Source organism: Rhodamnia argentea, chromosome 2, assembly GCF_020921035.1.
Source record: "Rhodamnia argentea isolate NSW1041297 chromosome 2, ASM2092103v1, whole genome shotgun sequence".
NCBI lineage: Eukaryota > Viridiplantae > Streptophyta > Magnoliopsida > Myrtales > Myrtaceae > Rhodamnia > Rhodamnia argentea.
Window position 1 is genome coordinate 1,581,731 of NC_063151.1, and position 26,714 is coordinate 1,608,444.

At 41.1% G+C, this 26,714-nt stretch overlaps 3 protein-coding genes and 1 pseudogene across 5 annotated transcripts; 2 read left to right on the forward strand and 2 right to left on the reverse strand.

The window, feature by feature from the left end:
• The first annotated feature begins 1,163 nt into the window (after window positions 1-1,163).
• Window positions 1,164-4,087, forward strand: LOC115746281 (pumilio homolog 12-like). The gene is made up of 5 exons (XM_030681985.2): window positions 1,164-2,268; window positions 2,344-2,500; window positions 2,998-3,161; window positions 3,279-3,540; window positions 3,640-4,087. Exons 1-5 carry the CDS (start codon window positions 1,217-1,219, stop codon window positions 3,769-3,771), a joined length of 1,767 nt encoding a protein of 588 aa, XP_030537845.2. The 5' UTR covers window positions 1,164-1,216; the 3' UTR covers window positions 3,772-4,087.
• A 4,529-nt stretch (window positions 4,088-8,616) lies between these two features.
• LOC115746395 lies at window positions 8,617-9,306 on the reverse strand (annotated as a pseudogene).
• An 11,307-nt stretch (window positions 9,307-20,613) lies between these two features.
• LOC115732172 (protein TRIGALACTOSYLDIACYLGLYCEROL 5, chloroplastic) lies at window positions 20,614-22,890 on the reverse strand. Its single transcript, XM_030662838.2, has 4 exons — window positions 22,614-22,890; window positions 22,404-22,448; window positions 21,102-21,134; window positions 20,614-20,979 (listed from the first exon to the last, which is right to left on the reverse strand). Exons 1-4 carry the CDS (start codon window positions 22,651-22,653, stop codon window positions 20,828-20,830), a joined length of 270 nt encoding a protein of 89 aa, XP_030518698.1. The 5' UTR covers window positions 22,654-22,890; the 3' UTR covers window positions 20,614-20,827.
• Window positions 22,891-23,383: 493 nt separating this feature from the next.
• LOC115746393 (3-oxo-Delta(4,5)-steroid 5-beta-reductase-like) lies at window positions 23,384-25,530 on the forward strand. 3 transcript variants are annotated; one of them, XM_030682141.2, is made up of 3 exons: window positions 23,384-23,602; window positions 23,736-23,785; window positions 23,884-25,530. In XM_030682141.2, the coding sequence occupies exons 1-3, from the start codon at window positions 23,515-23,517 to the stop codon at window positions 25,015-25,017; spliced, it is 1,272 nt and encodes a 423-aa protein (XP_030538001.2). In that variant the 5' UTR covers window positions 23,384-23,514; the 3' UTR covers window positions 25,018-25,530. The 3 variants fall into 3 exon arrangements, with proteins under 3 accessions (XP_030538001.2, XP_048130446.1, XP_048130445.1); XM_048274489.1 differs by having other exon boundaries at window positions 23,577-23,669; window positions 23,702-23,785; XM_048274488.1 differs by lacking the exon at window positions 23,384-23,602 and having other exon boundaries at window positions 23,626-23,785.
• Window positions 25,531-26,714: the final 1,184 nt, after the last annotated feature.

The following is a 26,714-nucleotide window of genomic DNA, read 5'->3' on the forward strand; positions in this document are numbered from 1 at the left end:
ACTTCAATGAGAGTAATCTTTCCTTTTTCTGTTTAGAACCAGTTCGAGATCTATCCCATTGTAAATATAAAGAATGTGCGTCCAGTCACACAACGATAGTAAAAAACGACCCTTAATTTCGAGAGGTGGGTCGGAGATTGGCCGAGTCCTTTTATATCAACATGGTCATTAATTACTAAGAGTGATCGGTTTCAGGATGGACAACTTTTAGACCTAGAATCTACCCTATGTTTTCGGTCCGATTTCGGGACCTACCCGAAAATTTGTTTTTTTCCCTTTTTTTTTATTTCAAATTTTATAGCAAAATAATATGAGCAACAAAACAGCTCAAAGTAAAAAATGATCAACATAAATCCCTATAAGCTAAACATGTGGTCACGTACAAATATAATCAATAAAAAGATTAAACACATAACCACGTATAATTACAAATAATAAAAAGTTCAAACACATCACATAAAACATAAATTATAAAGCTTCGTTCCTCATTCATCCATAAAAATATTGGTCCAAATAATAGAGAGATGCGACAAAGGATGGAGAAGAAACGAACAAGGCGAGACAGAGTTAGATTCAACTTCGAGAAATTATGTTGTTTTTACGATAGTTAAGAACCGATTCCAAAACACATCCGGTTCCCGGGTGGATCAACCGGAACTATTCGAACCTGTTCCAAAAATTTGGAATGGGGAAAAAATCAAGAATTATGATCACATCGGCGTAACATAAACTGAATCTAGGCGAGATATTTCCATTCATTCGACAGAACAGCTTGCACGCCCCTTTAAAAATTTCCTGTTATCCCCGTTTCTGTTGGTACCAGATTCGCAAAAAGGCGGAGGAGGGAGAAAGGGAGATTCTATTGGTCAACCAAGTGGGGCCCCTCGCACTTCCTCTCCCTACCTCTTCCCACGAAACCTATAAAATCCTCGTTCCAAAACAAAACAAAAAAAAAAAAACCAGAGGGAAACCCTATCTCCAAGACTCTAAATCAGTTTCGCGGTGTCGATCTTGGACGACTCTTTCTTCGAGTCAACGAGGTCTTTCCTATTCAACCTCGGATTTCCTCGTATAAAGATTCATCCCCAAGTCATCTGATCTTCCTTCAAATCCCCACCTTCCTTAAGTTCACCCCACTAAAACCCAAATCTTTGTTTGTTGTTTTTCCTCTCCTCTTTTGCCCCCCAATTCGAAATCCGTTTCTTTCTCGCCAGCTATGGAGAGCGCCGGCAACGATCGATCTTTTCAGGCCGCCGCGTTCGCGGCTTCAGCATGCTCCGACTTGGAGAGCCGCGGCTTCATGGTCCCTTACGCTTTGTTGCAAAACCCTCCCCTGGGAACCTACAGCGATGCTCAGTCCCTTGAGGATGGTCTTCGCAGTCTCCGTCTCTCGCCTCCGTGTCGGCCGTCTCCTTATCAGGAATTCACTGGTGGTGTTCTTGACGCGTGCCCATATCAGTCCCTTGCTAACGTTTCCACTATGCCTCCGAATCGGTCGTCTCCTTATCCGGAATTCGCTGGTGATGTTCTCGACCCTTACCCATATGCGTCCCTTGCTAACGTTTCCAGCGTGCCTCCGAATCGGCCGTCTCCTTATTCGGAATTCACTGGTGATGTTTTTGGCGCATACCCATATCCGTCACCTACTAATGTTTTCAGCGTGGGCATTCCTAGGACTGATAGCTATGACGCGAGTCGTCTAATACCAGATTCGATTGGCGCTGCCCGAAATATCTTTAGGTTCGGCTATGGTCCTTCTGTACACGTCGAACCTTTGAGCAATCACTCTCCCGCATTGATCGGTGATGGCTGGATTCAGACCGATCCCAATGTGTTTGCCATGGCTGGTTCGAGGGAGAGACTGTCTGTCGAGAACCTCCCATCTCTGCCCGCCTTGGGTCGAGCCGGTTCTTGCCATTATAACTCGAGATTCTCGAGGCCGGATGTGAGTAACAGGAGGCTTTCCGAGGCGGCCAGGACGCCGGTTTCCTCGGCGGCGATGCACAACTCGCGCCGAAACATACGGTTGTCTACTAGGAATGGTTCTTGGTCGCTGCCGAGGACTGGGGTACCTTTGGACAAGGAGAAAGTAGGGAGGCTTTTCAATCAGGTCATTAACAGCATCGGCGACTTTATGGTTCATCAGACTTGGAATCATGTGATACAGAGTCTCGTGGAGGTCTGCGACGAAGTGCAGAGGACTAAGATCCTAGAGAAGGTGACCCTTCAGGAGCACCGACTAGTCAAGATTTGCCTCGACCCGTACGGGTGGGTTAATCTTTCCTGCTCTTCTCTTTTCCAATGGGATTGTTGTGTCAGTTGCTAATCGTTATGCTTTGGCAGAATTCATGCCGTGAAGAAACTACTAGACCATGTTACAACGCCGTATCAGATGAAACTGGTCGTATCGGCTTTGTTGCCCGGCGTGGTCTCGCTGGCTCTGGAGAAGAATAGTGTGATTGAGCATTGCTTGCGGAACTTCCCTCACGAGTATACAGAGGTAATAATGTGTGCGCAAGTAATCTTGCTGAAGTTTGCAGGATTTATTAGTGGAGTATTTGAAATTTCTTATTTTGAGTCATTCCTCCTGCCTAGGCACCACGTTTTTCCATTGCTCGACGCACGGCTCAATATCTAACTTTCATTTTCTCCACAACTATCTAATTGTGTATTAGATGAAATTCAAATCTGATTTGTTTGTATGGGGCAGATCTAAGCATGGCGACATATACTAGCCATCTCCACATCTTTTCTTCCATTTGTTAGAATTGTATCTTTAATTGAGCATAAGAACAAAGTACCATACATAACTATTGAAGATCAAAGTACGCAACTCTATGGTTCATGAAGGTGAAAAAGAAACTCGTTATTCTGATCTTAAACTTGCCTTTCCCTTGTGCCGCATGTGATTGGTTGCCCCCAAATAGACTGAGCATGATGTAGGAGCCATTAGAAATGTGATCGGTTTAGTTTGCGGATTCATCGACTCTTTTGCAGTCCCTCTTGGTGGAGCTGGCGAAGAATTGCTACCACATCGCGACCAATCAAACCGGGTGTTGCACGCTGCAAGCTTGCATCCACTACTCCGACAGAGCGAGCCGAGAGTGCCTCTTGGTCGAGCTACCATCATATTCCCTGCAACTAGCCCAAGACCCATATGGGTTCGCTTCCGTTTCCATCGTCCTCTCGCTTTCATTTCATTCCATTCCATGAATGATCAGGTTTTACACACATCCGACCTCTGAACTGTATGGTGGTACTTTTCTTCTTTCCTACAGCAACTACGTGGTGCAGACTTTGCTGAGTTTGATGCGGCCGGGAGTTACGAACAAGGTTATAGAAGTGCTTCGAGGGAGTTTTCTCCCTCTGTCGACTAACAAGTATGCTTCTCATGTGGTCGAGAGATGCATCAAAACCATCGGAGAAGTGCAGTCCAGACAGGTTGCGCTGGAGTTGACGACGAGCCCGAGTTGCCCGAAACTTTTCACCGATGAGTTTGGAAACTTCGTCACCAAAACGTTGCTGGAAGAAGCGCACCAGGTTAGATCCGGCGCTCTATTTTATTCTTCAAACCTTCTCTCTTCCCCCATTATGCATACTTATGCTTGAAGCCCGTCACGCTTCTTATTCCATGTTTAGTCCTGGGGGCGGATCTTCAACTATCTGGAGAAGATGATTGAGGAGCGCGAGTCGCAGCTCGCAACCCATACCTTCGGTAAGAACGTATTGGCCAAACTTAGGACGTTGCAGAGGCGCAGATGCGGTGTATGATTATGTGCAGTACTATCGTGATCCGGAATCGACCCAAGTGCCATCTTTTCAGTTTGTCTCGCTGGAGGATTGCACCGGTGGTTATATACCAAACAGACATTATTATAGTATGTGCAAGTGCAATATTGTGAGGTGTAGAGCTTGTTCGCATCGGTAAAGAAGGTCATTTGTTGTCTTGTCACTGTTGGTCCGAGGTATGTTTTGTGGGTTTTTACTAGTTCTTCTTAGGTGATTGAAGGTGTGTTTTGTGTTCATCGACATTGCGATTTCGCATTGCTTTTTGTTTTATGTGTCTTTCGAATTATGCTCATGTTAATTCATGTGATACAAGTTTGAGCGTTGTATTAAACCATCTTTATCTTTTGGGTGCATAGTCGCAAAAAAAAAAATCCCTACTAGACTAGGTCGATGGATGGCGAACACACTTAAGACACGAGCACGTTCTCAATTTCATTTTGGCCAGTGAGGCTTCTCCGTGATGATGTATTCAAGATTTTGTTGCGATCATTGGGATTAATATCCCTGCAATTGGTAAGTTTTAATTTTCTATCGCTATCGATAAAATTTTCTGACCTACTGATAATTGGTTGCCTTAACAACTAGGTTTTTTCTCCTCCTTTTGTGGGAAAATTACCAAAAAAGTTCTAAATGTTAATTGCGTCAATTCAATTTAATTTTTTTTTTTTTGCTAATTGAATACTAAATTTTTTACAATTATGTCAATTCAGTCCATTTGATTGCAATTATGTCAATTCAGTCCATTTGTTAGGGCAAGTAGAAGGTTGTCGGACATTGGCTGGTGGCCCCTAGCCTCCTACCGACCCTAAACAAAAAAAATGAAAAAGCACAAAAAAATTACTAAAAAATAATTAAAATTTTGAAAAATATTAAAATCTTAGTAAAAATATGTCACATCGGCGCCGATCGATAAAATGGACTGAATTCGCACAATTACAAAAGGTATAGGACATAATTGGCAAAAAAAAAAATTAGAACTGAATTGGCACAATTGCAATAGGTTTAGGACTTTTTTGGTAACTTTCCTCACCCTTTGACATAAGTAAATTAAAGCTCTAATTAGACATGGCGATTTGTATTACCCCAATATACAGTTCAATTTAAGTTAAATTTAATTGTTTCTTTGAAGTATTGATTGATTTGATTTTGTGAAAATAAAGTCTTAATGCGCTCGCTATTGTATAAAATCTGAAACAATACATAATACACCGTCCAGCTTTTTAAAAACGGGGAAGTACTTATATGTACGGCTAGCTAAAGCTAATATTTGGGAGCTGATAATCTGACGTTACTGTCATTATTTTCGACCCACGATTTTTCAATTAATGAATACTTTATGCAAAATAAGCGGTAATGGTGTGTGGATCTACAGTTAGAAATAACTGATTGTAATGACAGCATTTCCCTTTCCATAATACATATTGCAAGACACTAGCAGAGTAACTTTGTTATTAAGGAAATTTTGGGAAAAGTGTCAAAAAAGTCTTAAGCCTATTGCATTGATGCCAATTTAATCCTAAGAATTTTTTTTTGTGTCAATTTAGTCCAAAACCTTTTATTGATGTCAATTTAGTCCTAAACCTTTTGCATTGGTGCTAATTCAGTCCTAAACTTTTTGTATTTATGCCAATTGAGTCAATTCGATCAATTTTGACTGAAAATTACCGACGTGATAGTCAATTGTCCTACATGGCACAACTATATTTTTAAAACGTGGACATTTTGGTTGAAAATCGCTAACGTAGACATTTTTTAAAATTATTTTAATATTCTTAAATATTTTTAACTATATTTTAAAAATAATTTTATGAAAACCAAATATGCATTTAAAATATTATTAAAATAATAGTAAAGATATCCAAATCGGTGCCAACCGTGCCACGTAGGATAATCGACTTCCACGTCGGTGATTTCAAGCTAAAATTGATTAGATTGGCTCAATTGGCATAAATGCAAAAGATTTATGACTGGATTGACACCAATGGAAAAGGTTTAGAATTGAATTGGCACTAATAAAATGTTTAGGACTGAATTAGCACCACTATAATAGGCTTAGGACTTTTTTGACACTTTCTCCCTATAATTTTGTGTACATTGATTCTATGATAGATGTGCCAGACTAAGTCAATTATATTTGCAAAAATTGTATGGAAACTTATGTTTTTTAGTTGGACTCAATGTCCATTCTTAAGATGTAGTTGACTTGATATAGCAAAATGGTTATCAAGAATTCTACAGTTATGTAAATAAAAGGATTTTTTTTTCACGTTAGAAGATTTCGGAAAGAGTAGGTAAGTGTAAAACAATATCCATAACTGGGAGAAGTGTCAAAAAAGTCCTAAACCTATTGCATTGTTGTCAATTCAGTTCTAAACCTTTTTTTGGTGCCAATTCAGTCCTAAATGTTTTGCATTGGTGTCAATTCAGTCCTAAATCTTTTGCATTTATGCCAATTGAGTTAATCCTGCCAATTTTAGCTTGAAATCGCTGATGTGAAAGTCGATTGTCCTACGTGGCACGGCCATGGATTTTTTTAGTATTATTTTAATATTTTTAAGCATTTTTTGGTTTTTATAAAATCATTTTTAAAAACATAATTAAAAATATTAAAATAATTTTAAAAAATATCCACGTCGGTGCCATCCGTGCCACGTAGGACAATCGAGGTCCACATTAGCAATTTTCAGCCAAAATTGACCAAATTGACTCGATTGACATAATTACAAAATGTTTAGAACTGAATTAGCATCAATGTAAAAGGTTTAAGATTAAATTGACACCAATAAAAGGTTTAGGAATGAATTGACATCAATGCAATAGGTTAGGACTTTTTTGACACTTTTCCCATTGCACATGTCCCGATTGAATTCTAAACCTTTCAATTTTGACAATTTAGTTTTTAATCTTTTGACGATTTGCCAATTTAGTCATTCCTACCAATTTTTACTAGAAATCGCCAACGTGGATGCCGACCGTCCTACGTGACATGGCCAGTCTTGACGCGGATAGTTTTTGAACAAATTTTCTGAAATTTTTTTTATCATTTTTATTATTTTTTTCTTTTTGTCTCTATCTTTTCTTTTCTTTTCTTCTAAGCCTGATGAGGGCAAGGCCGACCCTCACCGACCACAAGCAAGGGCCGGTGAGAATTGATCGGCAACCCTCGTCGGACTTCGTAGAAAAAAAGGAAAAGAAACAAAGAAAAAAAAATTAAAAACTATAAAAATTATACATGTTAGCATCAGCCATACTACGTGACACCGATGTCGTTTACGTAAGTGATTTCCAACCAAAATCGATCTAAAGGACTAAATTGGTGAATCATCAAAAGGTTTAAAACTAAATTAGTCAAATTAAAAGGTTTAAAACTGAATTGACACAAATACAATATGTTTATTACTTTTTCAATAATTTTCCATGCATAAACAAAAGTGTATAAATACACCAAACATGGCATAGAGTCACCTACTGGACAATGGACATTGGACAATAGCTGCATAATTCTGTGGACACGCATTTAAAAATGAACTCTATTAGATCGGTCAATATATAAGTATACCTAACACCAATTGAGTATTTCTTTCTCGACCACCACTTTTGCTATCATATAATGGATAGTTTTGCGTAATAGGACAATGGTTTTGAAGTTTGGTCTCAAATAACAATAGCTATCAGATGCTAGCATATATCTCCAAAAGATTTATAATTGTGAACCTAACCCTATGCCCGGTCCACGGTTTGAGACCTTTGTTTGATGGATGGAGGACTGACTTTGAACAATTATTGACCAGGTAGAGACAAACAATGTCTTTAACTCAGCAGGATGAGAGGGAATACGATCGCATGAGAAAGAGACTGCGAAGAGCCAAGTAGTTCATTCAAACTATTTTCACGAATGACAATTTGTTCGAGAGCATTTGCTATTGCAAGCTACCATGTGCAAACGCTAATTAAAAAGAAGAAGAAAAAATCACTAAATTGGGCAAATTGAAAGTTTTAAAATTGAATTGGTACCAATAGAAATAGATTTAGGACTTTTTTTGGTAATTTTATCCTTGACATGATGTTGGAAAAATATCAGATAATATGAAAAATGAGGATATTTGGAAACCTGTCGAAAAAGATGAGAAACTAAGATCAATTATCTTAGGGGTGCGAGCACGGTCTTTTAAGAATAATTCCGCTCCTCGTAGTATGAAAGTTAGTGCAATAGGCTCTAGCAGCTATCCTCTTAAGATACAACAAACCTTCTTCTTTTTTCCGCACAGAATAATAGAAGGAACATGAACAATGTTATGTGTATAACCCGACAAAAGAAAAAGTATATATGTGAAGGAACGAAAAATTCTCTTTCCAATACAGTGTTTTTTCAAAGGATTATAGCTTGAATTTTAAAATCAAATGAAAGGGAAAGCGTTTAGAAACCATCATATATCAATTGGTAATTATAAAAAAAATATAACCGTTATGAAGCTATTAAGAAATAATGAAGATTTTATGATGAAATAAATCAAATGTTACAAAGCCGTTATAAAGCCTCTAGAAAGCAGTTATACGGCCGTTATAAATCCTTATGTGATTTTCATAGCAATCATAACTACTCCCAAAGCCGAACTTTCAAATATTTGAAAACTGTCGAAAATATCCAACACATGATAGATTATTGCGTCGCATTTATTTTAGTTTGGTTATTTTTCCATTTCAAGGGCTTTTGAGCCGGACGATTATCACTCTTGAGCGCAAACCACATTGTATGATCTATCCATCGAATTGCATCACATGTCATGCGTCGCTTTCATGTATTCCCTAAGGCTACAAGCGCAATAATCTGAGCAAAGTAGGTAGCTATTTATTCTTCATTAGTTCTCCAATAAACACAATAACAGCGACAACATCAACGAAAAAATGAAAACATCAATCCCCGACACAGTATTACACAGAATCATCAGCAACAGTTCAGACATAAGTAGCCACGACTGCTTAGTTATAGACGCATCAAAGTATCATATAGGCCACCACGAATCAACGAGAAAAAAACGACGTTAAGGGCACTTGGACTGTCCCTTGGAGTTCTTCATGTCCCGGTAACAAGGGCACTCGTCCTTGTGGCCGTAAGTCCCGGACGGGACGCACTGGCATTTCTCGCAGCAAATCCCGCAGTACTGCAGTCACCGGTCCATCCTCCCGGCCTTGGAGCACCTCACCGCACACTTGGAGTCGCAAAAGCCTTCAAAACACACAGAAACCGACACAGAATGCATCAGAATATCACCAAGACAATCACGAAGATCATACCGAAACGCCCAGAAGGGATAGAGTTAGAGAGAGGGTTTACTTGAACCGGCCATGGCGGCGTCAAAGAAGGAGGAGCTGAGGAGAAGGGCCACCAGAAGGAAAGTTTCCAAAGCAAACTTCTTCATCATCCCGAATGTATCGCTACTGCAAGAATGGTGGTAAAAGAAGTGATGGAAGAGTCTCGTGGTTGATGAGTACGAGGTGGTGATGGAATGGGCCAGTGGGAGGGAATTTATACATGGAGAGATGGGGGGTGTAGGGGAATAGATAGTGCCTACGAAGCAAAGAAAACGATGGGTTCCACGTCAGGATCATCATTACGAGACACTTCGATCAGAAACATATTCAACAGACAAGGGAGTGGATCCTAGATACGGTTATTCCCGGTGTGGGTAACAGGCCGGGGCTCCGGATTTGTTTAATCATCTCTGGAATAGACGGGGATAAACTCGGGAGAGGTGTTTACTAGGTTGTTTTGGATGATGAGGATAAAGCGCCTGCGCTCTCGGCGTTGTAATCGCCCCTTTTTTGCTGACAAGGTGGTAAAGAGGAGGAACGAAAGCCAGAGAATCGTGAACGACCGAACTTGTTACTGAATGCACGCCCCTGGCGTCTCGAGAAAATTCTTGTAAGGGATGGTTTGACTTTCCGAACACGTGGAGCCTGGTGATTCGTCCACCTCGGGGAGTTCTCATCCCATCTGTCAAAAAGCATCGATTCTCCCGAGCGTCTATTACCGAAGCCATTCCGTAGAAGCTAACAAGTTGGTCGTCATCATGCAGGGAACCATACGAAGGTCACCAGAAGCTTCTTGACCGCCTTCTACGTAGCTTCTTGTGTTAATTTATAGTTGCTTTTACCCTACTAGAATGCCTTTCTTTTTCCCTTTTATCATGGATTTAGAAAAGTTGGTAATGTGAGGGGAAGCAAAACAAAAAAAAATTAGCGAGGTGTCACTGGCCCTCGTGTCCGTTTCTTGTTTTGCTCTAATTTATCCTATAAGTGATCATCAAATTTGACCTTGATTCGTACCAAACCCTAAATGCAATGACTTTAGTTTCCTAATGTGTGCCTACAATGTAGCATCAGTCAATGGAATAACCATTGAAAAGATTACTATAACTAAAATTTTGGGGGTTCCTTAATGTGACAAATTGTGTTGCTTGGCTTGCATAGAATACATGCATACTCACCTTCTTCCCCAGCAAAGCTCGCATTTCTTGGCTTAAAAGCATATCCCACCCAAATATTCACACGAAGACAAGAAAAATTGATGGTTGCTTCTAAAGTTGCCAACCGTGTTAAGAGGGAGGTCATCTGTGAGCCTCTCTGGGAATAGAATCGCAAAACCAGTAGTCCAGCTGGAGGAACCACTAATTTGCTATCTGGGCTTGACACCATTTATGGGAATAAAGCTATTATTATCGTCAAATTAGGAAAACTATTTAATCCCCTGGGGCTACAAATTGATTGGCTAGGCCAGCCAAGCACTCGTCGTTGTTTGGGTTGCTTACTTGATCGGTTGGGAATGTGAAAGAGGGACTTCAAGTCTGGCAGGTCGAGAGAAAATGGAAAGCATCTTTTTTAATCAACTTTTTAGCATGGGGTGTGAGAATATGAGCATGGGCGGCCCCGTCACTTGCCGATTTTGACTATGCCAATGTCACGCGACTTTGGTGGACGATTCTGCCATTTTGAGGAGGAATCGGGTCACCTACAGCTGTTGTGAACTTTTTCCTTGTAATGAACTTTTCATTGGAAAGGAAGTTCTCAGCTAAGATATGGAATAGTATAATGGGCCTTTGATCAGGTTGTTACCTCCAATTGAATGCTCTATATGCATCCCCCCTCCCCTCTCTCTCGTTGAGGTGTGGTGTTGTGTGGTGTGGTTGATACTCTCTATCGACAAGAAATCATGAGGATCTCATTCTTCAAGGAGAGGGTGGGGGTCCCGGGGTGTCACTCCGGCGGGGTTCTCAAGGGGGGCAGAACCCTCTAGACACCAAAGGATTTTTATAGTTTGAGCTCATGTTTTATTGATAGTTTGAGCTTAGACACATGAATAACTATTATTATATATAATTTCTTTCTTTAATAACAGAGAATTGTAACAGAGAAGCGAGATTTACTAACTATAGTAAAATCATGTGCTAGATATAGCTCTTGTTTGCGAGTGAACCAATATAAATATTTGTGTTTCGATTTCTCTTTATCACATATATTCTTTATTTCGTTATGATTGTGCGCCTAATCTTGAAATCTCTCTTCGTCATGGCCAGTAGGTAAGACCTGCAACTTTCTTGGGTGCATTCTTCTCTTGGCATCTTTGGTGGAGCTATTTAGAATTTGGATAGGTTTTGTTCTATTTTGACTACCCAAGTTATAAAGAGCACTACTTACAACATGTGATCTGTAGGAGAGAAAAAAATGCTTGAATCAAGAAAACCATCCTTTAAATCAAAATTTTCAGAGTCTTTGTTTTTATTCTCATTTTTGTGCTTTGCCCGTGCACTTGTTTTGATTTCTCGTCATGAAATCTTCTTTCCTTCGGGAGGCTGGGTTAGGCCAAGCCCATAAGTGGCAGCCCAATCTAAGTCCAAAAGCACAATATATCCCACTTGTTTATGATGGGCTTGACACAACATCCCCCCTTCGTATATCCCACATAAGTCTAGCACAGATACTCTGCAGTCATTTTTATTTTGAATCACAACTATTATCATCCTCTATGCAACATGGGTTTTGTTTGAATTTTTGAGAAATAATCGAGACTGAAAATTGCTTTCGAGTTTGCTTCACCATATGCAAACACAAAATATGTGTATCTCTGAATAGAACCCGGGAGGGCGTGCCGACCATTGCCAAGGTGAGGCCGGCAATGGGCGGAAGGAAATAAATAAAAAAGAGAAAGGAGAAAAAGCAAAACAAATTCAAACTGTTTAAAAGAAATTGTAAAAATCGTTCATGTAAAAAGAAATAGGAAAGAATAAAAAGAAATAAAAAAAAAAAAGGAGAGAAAATTACTCTTTGCTCGTGCGCTGTGGATAATAAAACGGCTGGTTTTTTTAAAAGCAAAAAGAAAAAAAAAAAAAAGGGTGGTTTAAGTGTTCACGTTGGGTTGTTCTTGTGAGTTGAGCTAGGAAGATATTGGGCTAGGTCCAGACTTAAGAATTGGGCCTATTAAAATAGAAAATTGAACAAAACAAATAAAGCTTGGGCCGAGCCCAAAGTGTGGCTCTTGTCTTAGGCGGTTAGGCCAATCGAGGACTCTTACGGTCCGGGTCGGGTGCCCGAGAGGCGCGGGCCGGGTTGACCCGGTCGGGATAATACTTTGTTTTAAAAAACAAATCAGAAAATGTTTTAAAAAATAAAAAAAATTACAAAAAAATCAAGAAAAATTACAAAAAAAATATGAAAAACCTCAAAAATTAGGAAATGGGTCATTTCGATGGCCAATCCTATTTTTGGCTTTTTTACCCCCTTTTTCTTCTCAAAATGACGATTTTACCCCTTAAGGGTAAATTGTCTCAAATTTTCCCGAAAATTTAAAAAAATCCCAACAATTAGGAAATGGACCATTTTGACTGGTCAATCCTATTTTTTTTCAATTTTTCCTTCCGATTCTTTTTGAAATGACGATTTCACCCCTCATGGGCAATTCGCTCCGAAAATTAAGTTAAATTCTAAAAAATGTTGGAAAATAGGAAATGGATACATTCAACTGGCCAATCTTATTTTCGACGCTCTTGGATTCCTAATCCCTTCAGAAATGATAATTTTGCCCATTTATGGGTAAATTGTCCCCCAATTTTCTCAAAATGATGATTTTGCCCCTTATGAGCGAATCGCCTCCAAATTTTTCCCAAACTCCTTCCGAACTTCAAATACCCTTTCTCTAAGCCATTAGGACTATTATAGACATGCCATGCATTGTATTGATGCGTTTTATCTGCACGTCATTGGTTCATTGATTTGCGCACTTTCTTTTATTTGTTGTGATTGATAAGTAGATATTCCTATATGCATGAACTCCTAGATTTTAGGGCTCTCCTCATCCCAAATCATCTGCATGAAATTTCAAGTTAGAAAAATCATTCAACTTAGGTACCGAAAGAGCATCAATAAATGATATTAGTGTAACTAAGTCCCCGTTCCTGAATCTCTGGTTCCGTATGAGTTGGGGGACTTCTCCCACTGCCCAACGAGTTTTCCAATCTACCTTCCCCAAAGATTGGTGGCAACTCCGAAGTATGTACACTATGCACATGTCACCCGACCACGTACGTTAAGGTCAAAACCGTATGTAAAACCTACCGCCGTGCAAGGTGAGGACTTGGGAGAGTCCAAGCCGATTCTACGGATCGCCACGGATCTCTAATAGAAATCGGTGATCGCCTCTAAATCCTCCTTCGAGGGTCACGACACTGACATCTTAACTTTTATAATGTGAAATGCAGGTACCGTTAGTTATGGACCATTCATGAGGCTTCCTCAAGATTGTCAGGAGCTTACTGTTTGTTGCATTTGTTATTTCTGTCATTTGGATTCTGATTTGCTGAAGGCAATAGCAACGCGCTGTTTATGTACGTTTCTCTAACCATAAACCATCAGAGATGGAATTCGGGATGCAAATATTGTGCACTATTATTTGCTTGAATGCTTGAAAAAATTACTTGTGCACCAACATAACATTCTTGCTATTTTTAATGATGAATTTGTGTGAAGAATTCGTTCATAGATACTCCATCAATAGATGTCCTTGCACTCAAATTAAGAATAGCATCCACCAGAGAAGCAGCTTATGAATACGGTTGCTCAAACATCATTACTCTGAGTTCAGTGTTCATTTGTCTTCAGGCACTGTAATGGTCTTTGAAGCTCAAGTATGTCGAAATTTGCCGGTATTCGGTCCAAGGAGAGCTAAATTGAATCAATAAGAGTCTGGTGACACATGAAAAGACATTTTTTGCACTTTGACAGTCATAATCTTTTTTATGGATGAATATTTTTTAAACACATTGAAACATGTGGTATACCGCACAAGAAACTGGTGAGATTCCTCTATTTTCCATTACACTGTGCTCATCTTCTGGTCCCTATTTGCCAATTCATTTCAGGCAATGACCTAGAGCCTTCAGTGATAATCCGCATGATAGAGGTTCTTGATTCGGCATACACTGCTGGACATATCTGGATATCCGACATCATCGGTTTCTTCATCACATTACTCTCGCATTTCAAAGTTTCTCCCTATCATGCGAGAGTAATGTGATAGAGGGTCTTTTTCCCCCGCCACGGTGCCTCCCCAGGGCAATTTGCGAGTCGAGATATCTCAAATCCTTTAGGCATGGGGGCTTCAGTAATGGAGCAAGATAAAGAAACATTGGACGAGTGGAGGAGGATGAATAGTAGCGGCAACTGCCGATCGCCGGCGAGGGTCCTGCATCTCTCGTTGGTGTCCAATGAATCGGGCCACAGCCAAACAATCGTCTGCCCAAACAGATGCTTAAAGCAACACGTTTTAAGCCTTGCGATGCTTCGACGAAGCTCATAAATCCATCCTCACCCCCATCTTATTGCGTGTGACAACTTATTTGAACCCATCTCATATCTCGAAATCCTTTTATCTTACCCATTAGGGGCAGGGCAGTGCAGATTTTTGCTTGGTCGAGTCAAATTGCTATCCATAAATGGACATAAATGCTAATAAATATTGCTCATTTCAGTGTCTACAATGTCCATATACTTTAATCTTTGGTCTTACATTGCGTGAACCTCAGGTCCCCTCTTTGTCATATTTGGGCTTTTTTTTCCTAGGTTGTGGCATATAAAAAGAGAGCAGGCAGGGTCAACTATCAATTACCGTCGATGCGGCTTTTAACTGTTTACTCATTATTTATAAGTTCACAAAAATTACAGGAAATTATATACTTTTCAAAAGAGCTTCTTGTAAATTGTTCGTCAAACTATGAAACTGATAATCCTTTGAAAAAGGTTCAAATGTATAACTTAAAAGGATTTATATTAGGTCTACTGTGGATATAGAAAAATATGTTACATATCCCGGGTTGAATGGTTGACATATGAAAAAGTTCGAGCAGAAAACTAACTACAAATACACATGTCACTTATATAGTAGTGAATATGTAAAGATATTTTCTATACCGGTAATAAAACCGAATAAATAATCCAACTCAAAAGTAAAACTTATTTTAAATAAGCTAGATCAAAGTACGTATGCTTGATGCACTACCCACTAGAGTAAAGTTATCCAAAAAGTCTTAAACTTGTTGCACTTTTGCTAATTCAATTTTAAACCTTTCAATCTTACCAATTGAGTCTTAAACAATTTCACTTTTTTGCCAATTGAGCTTATATGGCCAATTTTGATCGAAATTTGCTAACATAGGCACTATTGTCCCACGTGGCACGACTAGCTTTGATGATGGGGGTAATCGGTTCCAGAGTGGGTCGGTTCCACAAAATGGGAACTGGGAACCGACCGTTGGTTCCATGGACCTACTCAAAAACTGAACTAGTGGCCAGTTCCGCAAAATGGAAATCGAGAATCACCCCGTTGATTCAATGGACCTACCCTGAGTAGCTCCATGGAACGAGTCTAATGGCCAAAGACCCCATCCCTGTAATTGCTCCACCAAATCCCAGATGTGACCCTCTTTTGCTCCGAAGATAAACGTAAGTGGATTTCGAGCTAGCCCAACCATGTTATGGCCCATTAGCTTTTGATTATACATGCTCCACTCCTTCTTTTGAAGAAGATGGAATTTACTAGCCAGGCCACCATAACTGAAGGCTCGGCCAAAAGTCGGAAATCGTCTATGCACTATCTACTCCAAAGTCACCCTGCTCCTTCGAGCTGCAACGACCAAATGTCTTCCTGAAGATCAAGAACTCACAGAATTCAGCAGACAACTAACATGAGCATTGAGCACAGCAAACGAAAGTAGAACACATGTTATATAAAACGCAAGACCACATCATTGCTTTCTCTCGGAATGTACTATCGCAGCTTGATGAGGACTAGCTATGACCTACTGCTCATAATGAACCTTCTTAAAACTATGGCTTTACAGTGAAGCCTTTCGTACTCCGACTCGGTAACTACAAAGCCATATGAACTCAGAGAGGCAATTCCACATTAGCGGCTATATTACAGGTAAGTTTAACTTTCAAGAAAGTATCGAATTCCTTATGCTCTATAACGACTTCATCAATATGTCGTGGGCCGATTAGTTGGGATCAGATCGTGCAGCGACTTAGGATAGTAAGAAAAGAAAGTGTTTATAGAGAGGAGCTCTGAAAGAGAATATTTTTTATGACTCAAGTATTGGACAATACAAATGAGAGAGAGAACTCCCTTATAAATACTCTAGAATACTATACATTTACCGTATCGCATATCCCTAAGAGTATTTTAGAAGACTCGAGAAGACTCTAGAGACCAAGAACTTCTCCGTTCGGTCAATTGGGTCACAGAACCTCCCGTCTGTGCCAAATGCATGTTACTATAGAAAATAAAGCGTGAAGTTGGGCGGAAACTGCCGTTGCCAAGGAATGCTATGAACACCAAAGTCAAATCTAAAGGTATGCGAGTTTTTTCGCTAAAGTTCGCAGTTTTGATGTGACGTGTGCAGTGAGTTGGTCACCCAAAAGTCCCGTCGACCCAAGGAAAGCAAGAAAAGCAGGGCATCGACTCCAACAAATAAGATTCGACCCAAAAAAAACAAAGACTTCAACAAATAAGAAATTACTAAAAACTTTGACGAATCAAGCCATTAGAACATATTTCCTTGTGCTAGAAATTTGATCTAAATTGGAAAAAGAGACCGTGCTTGGGAAGATATATTTAAAATATACTTCTACTCTGATAAGTGCAAAAAGAGTTGAAAATACTCGAAGATTTTGAGAAATTTTATATTTGAAATGGATATTGAAGCCCGTCGAGACCCATTTTTAGTTGTATAGTTCTCATGCAAAAAGCTTTACGCATGACAACATTTTTAAAGTAGAAATCCATTTGGTAACATAACTTTTGAAACATAAATCCTTTTGATTTCGCAATTTTATTTTTCTACTTTTAGAGCATTTTTTTGCTTCAAAAGTAATTTTGAAGCCACTTGAAAAAGTAAAAAAATTTACTTCTCTCCAGAAATAGAAAAATCAATTTCTGCTCAAAAGCAAAAATAGAAAATTAACTTCTAGCCAAAAGTTAATTTTAAAGCAGACATGTTGCCATGCGTGCCCTTAACTTCTCCATATTGTATAGGTCCACTTGGACCGTCCAAGTCCAACCTCCGGATCTGCACCCAAGTAGAGCTGGACAGGCCCATTTGTATCAATTATAGCAACCAAAGAAAAGACGTAGCCCATGAATTCTTTCCATTTTTTTAAAACTTTTTTAGATTTGATTTTTAGTTATTAAAATACGGTTTAGGGATGATCTAAGCTGTAATCAATCTTTCAAGGTGTCCATTCATGCTCCACGACTATGTGTTGCCAGATTTTTTTTTTTTTTTTTTTTTTGGTGATATATACTTTCGCGATTTTCTTAATTTTGGTTTTTAATCCAACTCCGTGTTTGGAAACATCATAGAATCTGTGACCATTGATCGAAAAATTATCCCGGGTCAACATAATTATTAAAATCAAGACTTTTTTTATTACTAATGACATGCAACGAAGGATACCCAAATATGATTGCGAGAGCTTGAAAAATCAAATTGAATATCGGAAAACGACATATTGTCAAACAGCCAAACAATCTATTGGAAATGGTCGGGACCTCGCGCGAGTAGATATGCCAAAGAGCAAGCACTAGCAAGCTCATATTGACGATCGATCACATGTCCAGAGACAGGCCTGTCCAACGAAGCAACTCGGAATCGAGAGTAAAATTTATTCATTTTGTTTATCCAATAGAGGTGGACTTGACTTTTGCAAATGCTCATCGCATTTTGACCGCTGGAGCCCCTTGAGGCTTAAATCAACGGTTGAAGATGGGAGGTCGCATCTCAAATGTCATGAGATCTCGCACAAGCTTGAGAAGAGAAAGTAGGTTCTTTGCTCATTCTCAACCACGGATCCTCCTGTCCGCTAAATATCAATGCCACATCTGCTTGTTGGTTCTTTGGATAGGATGGATATGGCAATTTATGTACATACTATATCAATATGATCAAGTGCCAATAATCCAATTAATTGGGCTGCCCACCGTAGATGTGTCTCTTGTCTTGCTTGACTCTTGAAAAATGTTGGATAACTTATTAGTTCGGAATTTACCTACTAATATAGGTTTTTTTTTGTCAAAACCTACTAATATAGGTTAGAAAAGTACAAAAAGGAAAAGTTGTTTATCTTTTTCAAAATAAGTGAAATGGAAATGGCTTAGTGATTAAATCCATACACATGACTCAACAATGATACCAAAGACAACCATGTAACTATCAGAGAAATTATCAAAAAAAGTCATAAACCTATTGTAATTGTGCTAATTCAATCCTTTTTTTTTCCAATTAAGTCTAAACTTTTCGTATTTGTGCCAATTCAGTCCATCCGACCAATTTTAACTTGACCGGTGTTGACGTGGTAATTTTTTTTTACTTTTTTATTTTTTGAATTTTTAATTGATTTTTTCCACCTTTTTTTATCTTATGTGTTTTTTTTTGTAAGGACAGCAGAAGGCCGCCAACCACCGGGCAAGGGCGTGTCGGCTGCTAGCAAGGGTCACAGCCCTCGTACTCGGCGGGCAACGGCCGTGTTGCCAGCAGTTGGGGATGGCTCGAAGGCCCTCGCCCGGCAGACAACGGCCTCTTGCCGTCCTTACCAAAAAACTTGGTATACATTGTGTGAAGAGAGGCTATTTCTCTGTTTGCTTCTATGAGCATGTAAACAATAGTCAGCATGCCGTTGTTCATATATCTAGTGAGCACGCAGAAAATGAAGGGATCAAAGTAATGCAGATGTCCCTTAACGAAAGCATGGTTTTGATGATTTTAATTAATCAAATGGAAATTTTTCATTGTACGATTCCGAAAAGACTGTGAGTTGATTCTGTAAAAGATAAAAATTGAGTGGGGACGTGTGGAAAAAGGGAAATATTACCACAATATGAAAGCGGAAAATGATTGCGTGAGTATTATTATGTGGCTATGTACAAATTTTTTAGTAATTCATTGGGGCAATATCTTTATTAAATACCAGGTGAAGATGACTTGCTTTGTTTCTATGTTAACCATGTAATGTGATCACGATCTATAGAAAGTGACATGTACCATTTTACACAATCAATACGATTTTAACGATCCATACCATACACGACTGGGACCAACCCATGCCCAATCCAATTCGAGCTTCAATTCTTGGCAAGTTTTCCCTTTAGATATGGAAAATAGCATAATGGAAAAAAAAATCCAATTAAAAACAAATTAAACATGAAAGAAATTAGTAAATAAGAAATTATTAAAATGCATCTCCTATTATTTCTCCTTATGCTAGGAATTTAATCTAATTTAGCATAATAGACCATGCCACGGAATAAATAGCGAAAATTTCAAATAAGGACCTGAAGTGAACATTATTTCAAATAAAGGCATGTAGGGTCCTCATTTTCTCAAGTGGGAAAATGGAAGTGGTGGCTGAATTTCAAGGTTTGAAGGCCAAAAAGAGAGTGAAATGGAGGGGGATTAGGTGAGAAAGTGGGGAGTTGGATTTTTTGAAGAAAAAAAAAGAGAAATTCTTCGAAGAAATTAATAAATGGGAAAATGAAACTTGAAAACCGGCTTGAGTGCTCGTTGACTAGTGACCTTAATCTCTCTCGATCTTGTCTTGAGGACAGTGACCCCATGATGATCCTCCTGCCTAAAGCTCGTGTTTGCGCATGTTATCTTATTAGTTTGTTCATTAATTCCTACTAATCTTATCTCGTGAATACTATTCTTCTCGTTTCGATTTTTTGAAGAGCGTGTAGTCATATATAGGACTAGAAACCTGAGGTAAATTGATATTCTCGTTTCAATTCTTTGAAGTGAACATTATTTCAAATAAAGGCCTATAATATCCTCATTATCTCAAATAAGGACCGACCAAAGGACGGGTCACCTTTGGGTACACGTTCTTAAAGAATATCGGATATATTCAAGGCGGGTCCTGGATGAATATCCTTGGGTGTGATTCTTGGTTAGTAATGTGCTCGATTGGGCTCGAGAAGTCGGTGGGCTTGTGAAGGATTTCGAGATAATTGTCGTGCACAGTGTCTCTCAGTGGGCAAAGGTGGGTCGGAGACCGAGGGGGCTTGAGATTGAGCGAAGAAGGGAAATTGAATGGGAAAGGGAAAGAGTGAGACAACTTGAAGAGAAAGATGGAGGGCTAGTTAGAGAGATAATGAAGGTTCTTGCAAGATGAGTTCCTGGTTTCTAGCTGTGGACTTGAGTTGCAGAAACCGGAGAGAAGGAGGAAGGAGCGGAGGAGGAAGCCATTGCACGAGTGGGGATGTGAAATGAAGACCACAGAGAAACAGAGTTATTGGCCTTGTGCATTCATTAAAATGGAGAATCTAAGAGCTCTTTCAGTTGCACAAACTTCCCAGATTCATACACAGTAGTGTCCTGTATGAGGGTAAAGAGCACATACAATGGGATTTTGGAGCTTCTAGATTAGTGGGACGCAACCATAGCATGTGAAATATGCAGAAGCGGCAAGTTACTCCAAAGCACGAACTCCACAACTACTTGGTTAAATCTTTCAACTCCTTATCTGCACCTTGATCCTTGCTTGAGAATTCAATGCCTTGGAACGTTAGCGTAGATGACCGATACTGACTTCCAAAGGCAGTGCCAAATCCCCATCCAAGGCCTAATCCAACACCACAGCCTCCACCTTTTGTACGGGCATGCAAATAAGAGGCCAACATAATTAGCTTGACAATAGCCAACATTTTAAACCAGTAAACAATTAATTAAAATGACAATACTCTATTTGTAAGTAGTCCTAAAATTTACCTGCACCAAGGCCCAGGAAGTTTAATGGCATGCCTGCCATCAAACAATGTTTATAGCAATGTTAGAGATGTCTTCATCGCACCGACACAACTATCATTTGCACACCTACATCATATCTGAAATGAAAGCTCAGACACCCCCTATCTCAAAGATACATCAGCAATTCAGGTCATACAGTCGAAGTGAATTTCAGCCCAAAACCTATAAAAAAGAAGCATGGCAGATATCGCTAAGCATCTCCAATGAAACAGACTAGAAAATAGAAGGTCCACAATTTCAAAACAGAACAATGAAAACCTATAGTGTTGGGCACAATATAGCAGAAGGAAAGCCCTTGCTTGCATTATACTAAAGTTTTTCAACTCTTAACTTATCCGTGCATTTCTTTTCGTATTCTTCCTAATAGGCAAATCACAATCCACGAGATTCACCAGCAGAGAACTGAATCGTTAATATGGTTATTTGAAGTCAGATAAAGCATTGCCATAAAAGATTCCTCTCTAAGATTGTAGTTCAAATGCCGCATCCACATGATACAACATTCGATGGTAAGGGCCAGTTAATTTGGTTGTGATCTACTTGAGCATAACTTGATTTCCACAACGAATGAATCGAAGGACATGAGATTTAGAGAAGAGAATTTAACATACAGTAAGCTGACACCACATCATCTTTCTCCATTCATTATGGATGAAAAGGACATGATTCGCATGCGGAAGATATTGCTTTCGTTTACCCTCACTTTTCACACTGACAATTGCTTCCCTCGAGTAGTGTCAATCATAAAGCGTTAAACTATGACAACAGAAAGTAAAGCAGAAAAGGAAATACTTTTTCATCACTCATAAGCAATTTCATGCATAATTATAAAAAGATCACAATGGGAGCAAGACATGCTCAACAGATTATCAGCAGAAGCAGCTTCATCATGTCCTGCGGAGGCCACAGGATGTGTTCAGTCTATTCTGGAGCTAGTTGCCAGCTCGATGACTTTGACTCCTGGCATATGTGAGATTGCTAGCATTGCATCTCCACCGTGTCAAACAAAAACTAATAAATCGAAGAGCATAATCTTCGAAAGAAACCCGATCAAGATGCATTAATTTCACTACGAGCATTCACTTGAAAACAGAAGTAGTCCAAACGATTCTAAGATACAACAAATTTGAAAGCTAAAAGCATTCAAATTTTCTGCAGGGGAAAAAATGGCTGTAACCCACATTCCAAAGACAAAAAGCTCAACACATGACTAATAGCCCAATCAAAGAACTGAATTGCTTAAGATCAACTTCAGAAGCAGACCTCCAAAACCCCAACCGACACCGAACCCGCACCCGACTCCGAACCCTGAGAGGAAAAACCCACAAAAGTTCGTATTTTAGCAATAGGAACGACATTCCAAACAATCCTACGTCATAGACGATCATCTTTGCACATCTGGTAAAAAAAATAAGGTTTCATGGAAGCAAAGGGCGGAAAAGAGAGATTTGGGGAATTTACAGTTCTACGTACCGAATCCAACCCCAGTTCCATTGAAGTTCGTAAGCACCATCGTCGCTCGTTTCAACACTGCCAAGAAGCTTCGACGCGAGCTGGGATTAGAGCGCCAGCGGCGATGTGGCGGCGGCGATGCTGTCTCCAGCTTGTATCCTGTGGGCTCATGGGCCAAGAACTCACGCAAAGACTATTGGGCCGCGAGCAAGTTAGTAGGCTCAATGGAGGAACCGCCCGACCCTTCAATATCGACTGAAAGTGGAGTACAATCTTGAGTGGTGCCAACTTCTGTAGCCATGCAAGGCTGGCAGATGCAGTCAATCCGTCCCTGAATGGTCAAAAAATCATATCAAGGAAGTAAGGTCGAGAGAAGAAGGATTACACCACATCCTAAAGCAGAAAGGTCGAGAAGGATGACAACGATCCATTTGATCCGCAATCATGGATCGCCGATCAGTGGGCGAAGGATGGAAAAAGTCGCAACTTTACCGCTTCCACGTGTTAATCTTGCTCAATTTCAAGCTAATTTCATGCACCAACAGATTGGGGAGGAGGAGAAGGGAGCGTGGAGTAAAGGTGGACAGCGATGGAGCTGATAAATGCAATTTGCTTAGACTTTATTTAGGGTCTTGACCAAAAAAAAAAAAAAAAAGCAAAAAACTTTATTTAGGGTGTTAGCTGACAAAGAAAGAGCGTAATGACATCCTCATATTGGGTGGCTCGAGATATTTTTTGTTTTTTGGTCCGAAAGGTGGCTCGAGATTTTTTTTTTTGGTCCAATGGTGGCTCGAGATTTGCTCAGCCAGAAACGATGAAATTTCAGGATAGATCCGAACTGAGTCACCCCTGTTTCGCTTTGGCCGCTGATGAAAACGGTCGCTCGTGGAGATTTGTATAAAGAACCAAATTCACGTGCCAAATGAAACAGATGAATATAGTAAGCCGCTCGCTCAAATCCGACACTCCATCGGATGGAAACCATTCTGGGTTTGGATTGAGACCGACTGGTAGCGTCCCTTCTTCATCTACTGGCCATTGACCCATTCCCTCTCCCATCTTCTTCCCCCAAGATAACCGCTCTCTCTCTCTCTCTCTCTCTCTCTCTCTCTCTCTCTCTCGCGCGCATCAATCTATCTGAAGAAGGAGCCAAGATGAGTTGGTGGTGGGCCGGAGCTATTGGTGCCGCAAAGGCAAGATCTTTTTCTCCCTGAACCATATCATGGCACCCGAATTTGAGAATTCGATCAATTTTGATCTCATCTTTCGATCTTTTTGTTCATTCTTGCAGAAGAGGATCGATGAGGAGGTGGCACCCAAGAGCCACCAGAGCGTAGGGCTGATCCTGGGGGTCACCGGGATCGTGGGCAACAGCCTGGCCGAGATCCTCCCCCTCTCCGACACCCCTGGCGGCCCCTGGAAGGTCTACGGCGTCGCCCGCCGCCCCCGCCCCCCGTGGAACGCCGACCACCCCATCGAGTACATCCAGTGCGACCTCTCCGACGAGTCCGACGCCCTCGCTAAGCTCTCCCCTCTCGCCGATGTCACCCACGTCTTCTACGTCACCTGGGCCAACCGCTCGTCGGAGCTCGAGAACTGCCGCGTCAACGGCGCCATGCTCCGCAACGCCCTCAACGCCCTCCTCCCCAACGCCCCCAACCTCCGCCACGTCTGCCTCCAGACGGGGAACAAGCACTACGTCGGTCCCTTCGAAACCTTCGGCAAGGTTACCCCCCACGAGCAGCCGTTCACGGAGGACCTCCCTCGGCTCGACGTCCCCAACTTCTACTACACTCTCGAGGACATCCTCTTCGAGGAGACCTCGAAGAAGGACGACCTCTCGTGGTCCGTACACCGCCCGCCGTTCATCTTCGGCTTCTCCCCCTACAGCCTCATGAATCTCGTCGGCTCCCTCTGCGTCTACGCCGCCATCTGCAAGCACGAGGGCGTTCCGCTCATGTTCCCGGGGACCAAGGACGCCTGGGATGGCTTCTCCGTCGCGGGCGACGCCGACCTCATTGCCGAGCAGCAGATTTGGGCGGCGGTCGACCCGTACTCCTGGAACGAGGCCTTCAACTGCAGCAACGGCGACGTGTTCAAGTGGAAGCACTTCTGGAAGGTGCTGGCGGAGCAGTTCGGGATCGAGGAATACGGGTTCAACGAGAACGGCGAGCGGCTGAGGCTGACGGAGGCGATGAAGGGGAAGGCGAGGGTGTGGGAGGAGATCGTGAAGGAGAACCAGCTGCATGAGACCAAACTGGAGGAGGTCGGACCGTGGTGGTTCGTGGACTTGATGTTGGATGGGGCAGGGTTCTTGGACAGCATGAACAAGAGTAAGGAGCATGGCTTCCTGGGGTTCAGAAATTCCAAGAACTCCTTCCTGTGCTGGATCGATAAGGTGAAGGGATACAAGATCGTACCTTGAAATTGAATTGAAATTCAAATCCCCCGGTTCTCGCTGCTGATGATGATCATGATATCCATCGTGTTTGTATTGTAGTGAAGTGATTTCCCAGTTTGTTTCTTGTTTTCTGGGTACTCTTTTTGAGGTTGCATCTGTGGACAGATGGTTCCAGGACCGAAGTAAGTCCAATAATTGAAGCTGAAGCGTACATTTTCCTGTAATGACTTTGTTCTCATGGTGTCGTGTTCTACAGAAACTCTGAGCTAAGGCTTGATCTCGAACTCGTTCAGACTTTGGATCCATGGAGTCCTGCACTATCCGCTGTGCTCTGAGAGGACTCCCTTTATATTTTGTTGCTAAAAGTTGTTCCTTGCTAGGTTATTCAGTCCAGTTGAATTTCCTCTTATTTAGTTAATAAGGGAGGAAGTTTCTCGAGGAGGTTTTCCTTGCTAGAACTATCTGGCATTGGCAATGTCTCAATGATAGAATTTCTTCTCAGACCCTTAAAACGAAGACTCATCAAGTGCTAGACATGGAACGAGCTCGATGAGATGTCGCGCTCTGGTAGCGTCAATCAACTCCACTGCGGTGTAACCATCTCCTTCGATTTGATACGGGTGACAGGCGAAAAGAACATTTTCAAAGTTTCCCAGAACCAGTCATTTTAGCCAGAACCCAACAGCAACCAAAGACCAAGATTGCCAAATGCAGATCCATCAGAGGTTGGGATGTGGACTTTTTATCATCGAAGGAAGTTATGCGTCGATGCAGTTCTTTAGGTACTCACCCCATTGCCTTTCGTAAGAATCTGTTTTCGTAGTTGTGAGTACCTAGATTCGATGATATGTAGCATGACATCAAAGCCGGTAACTTGTCTACCGCAATAATCTACGAAAATTTTCCAGTTTAACAAGCCTGAGGTCTTCCCAAAAAGCTGTGGACTACCCTTCTATTTACAGTTGAAGGAAACTAGAGTACATCCTAATGGCGAAACTCCCAAGTACATCCATGCCTCAGCCTCCTAAATTTGTCAGCAATTACCAGAATCTAGCGAACGTGACTGCATTCAGCTATGAGCACCGCCATGAATTACTTCCCTTCCTACTGCTACCCTCATAGCTCACTGGATTTCTCTCGGGCGGCAACCCTGGCCCGAGCAGCAGGCACAACGTTCCTAACCCACGGAACGCGAGGTAATTCGCACGTTTTGTCAAGAGAAGCGAATCTCAGCTCAGCAGGGGGGATGAAACAGTCGACAGACAGGCCTGGAACGTTGAAAGCCACCTCCTCAATCGTCCAAGCTTCCTCCATCCGAGTCCTAGTTTGGCTCCTCACTGTTTCTCCAAACCTGACTAGTGTTGCCACTGAGCGCCCAGAATGCGCAATCATGATCCCCTCGACAGGACTGTAGTCATCAAGAATGGAGTTGATTGTGGTCTCCCAATACACTGCATCGCCTCCGTTGTTTTGTATGCGGGTCAAGTGCGAATCTTCCAAGTGAACAAGTAGCCCGGTTTTCTGGCTGAAATAGCCAAAGAGAACGTGCCGTATAATCTCCGTTGGCCCTTCACACCTGGCTTTCAGAGTAGTTGGATCTGCACAAAGCTTGAGGACGAAACAAGGGAGCAAGACAAACGATAAAAATTGAGTGGGGATGTGTGGAAAAAGGGAAATATCACCACAGTATGAAAGCGGAAAATGATTGCGTGAGTATTATT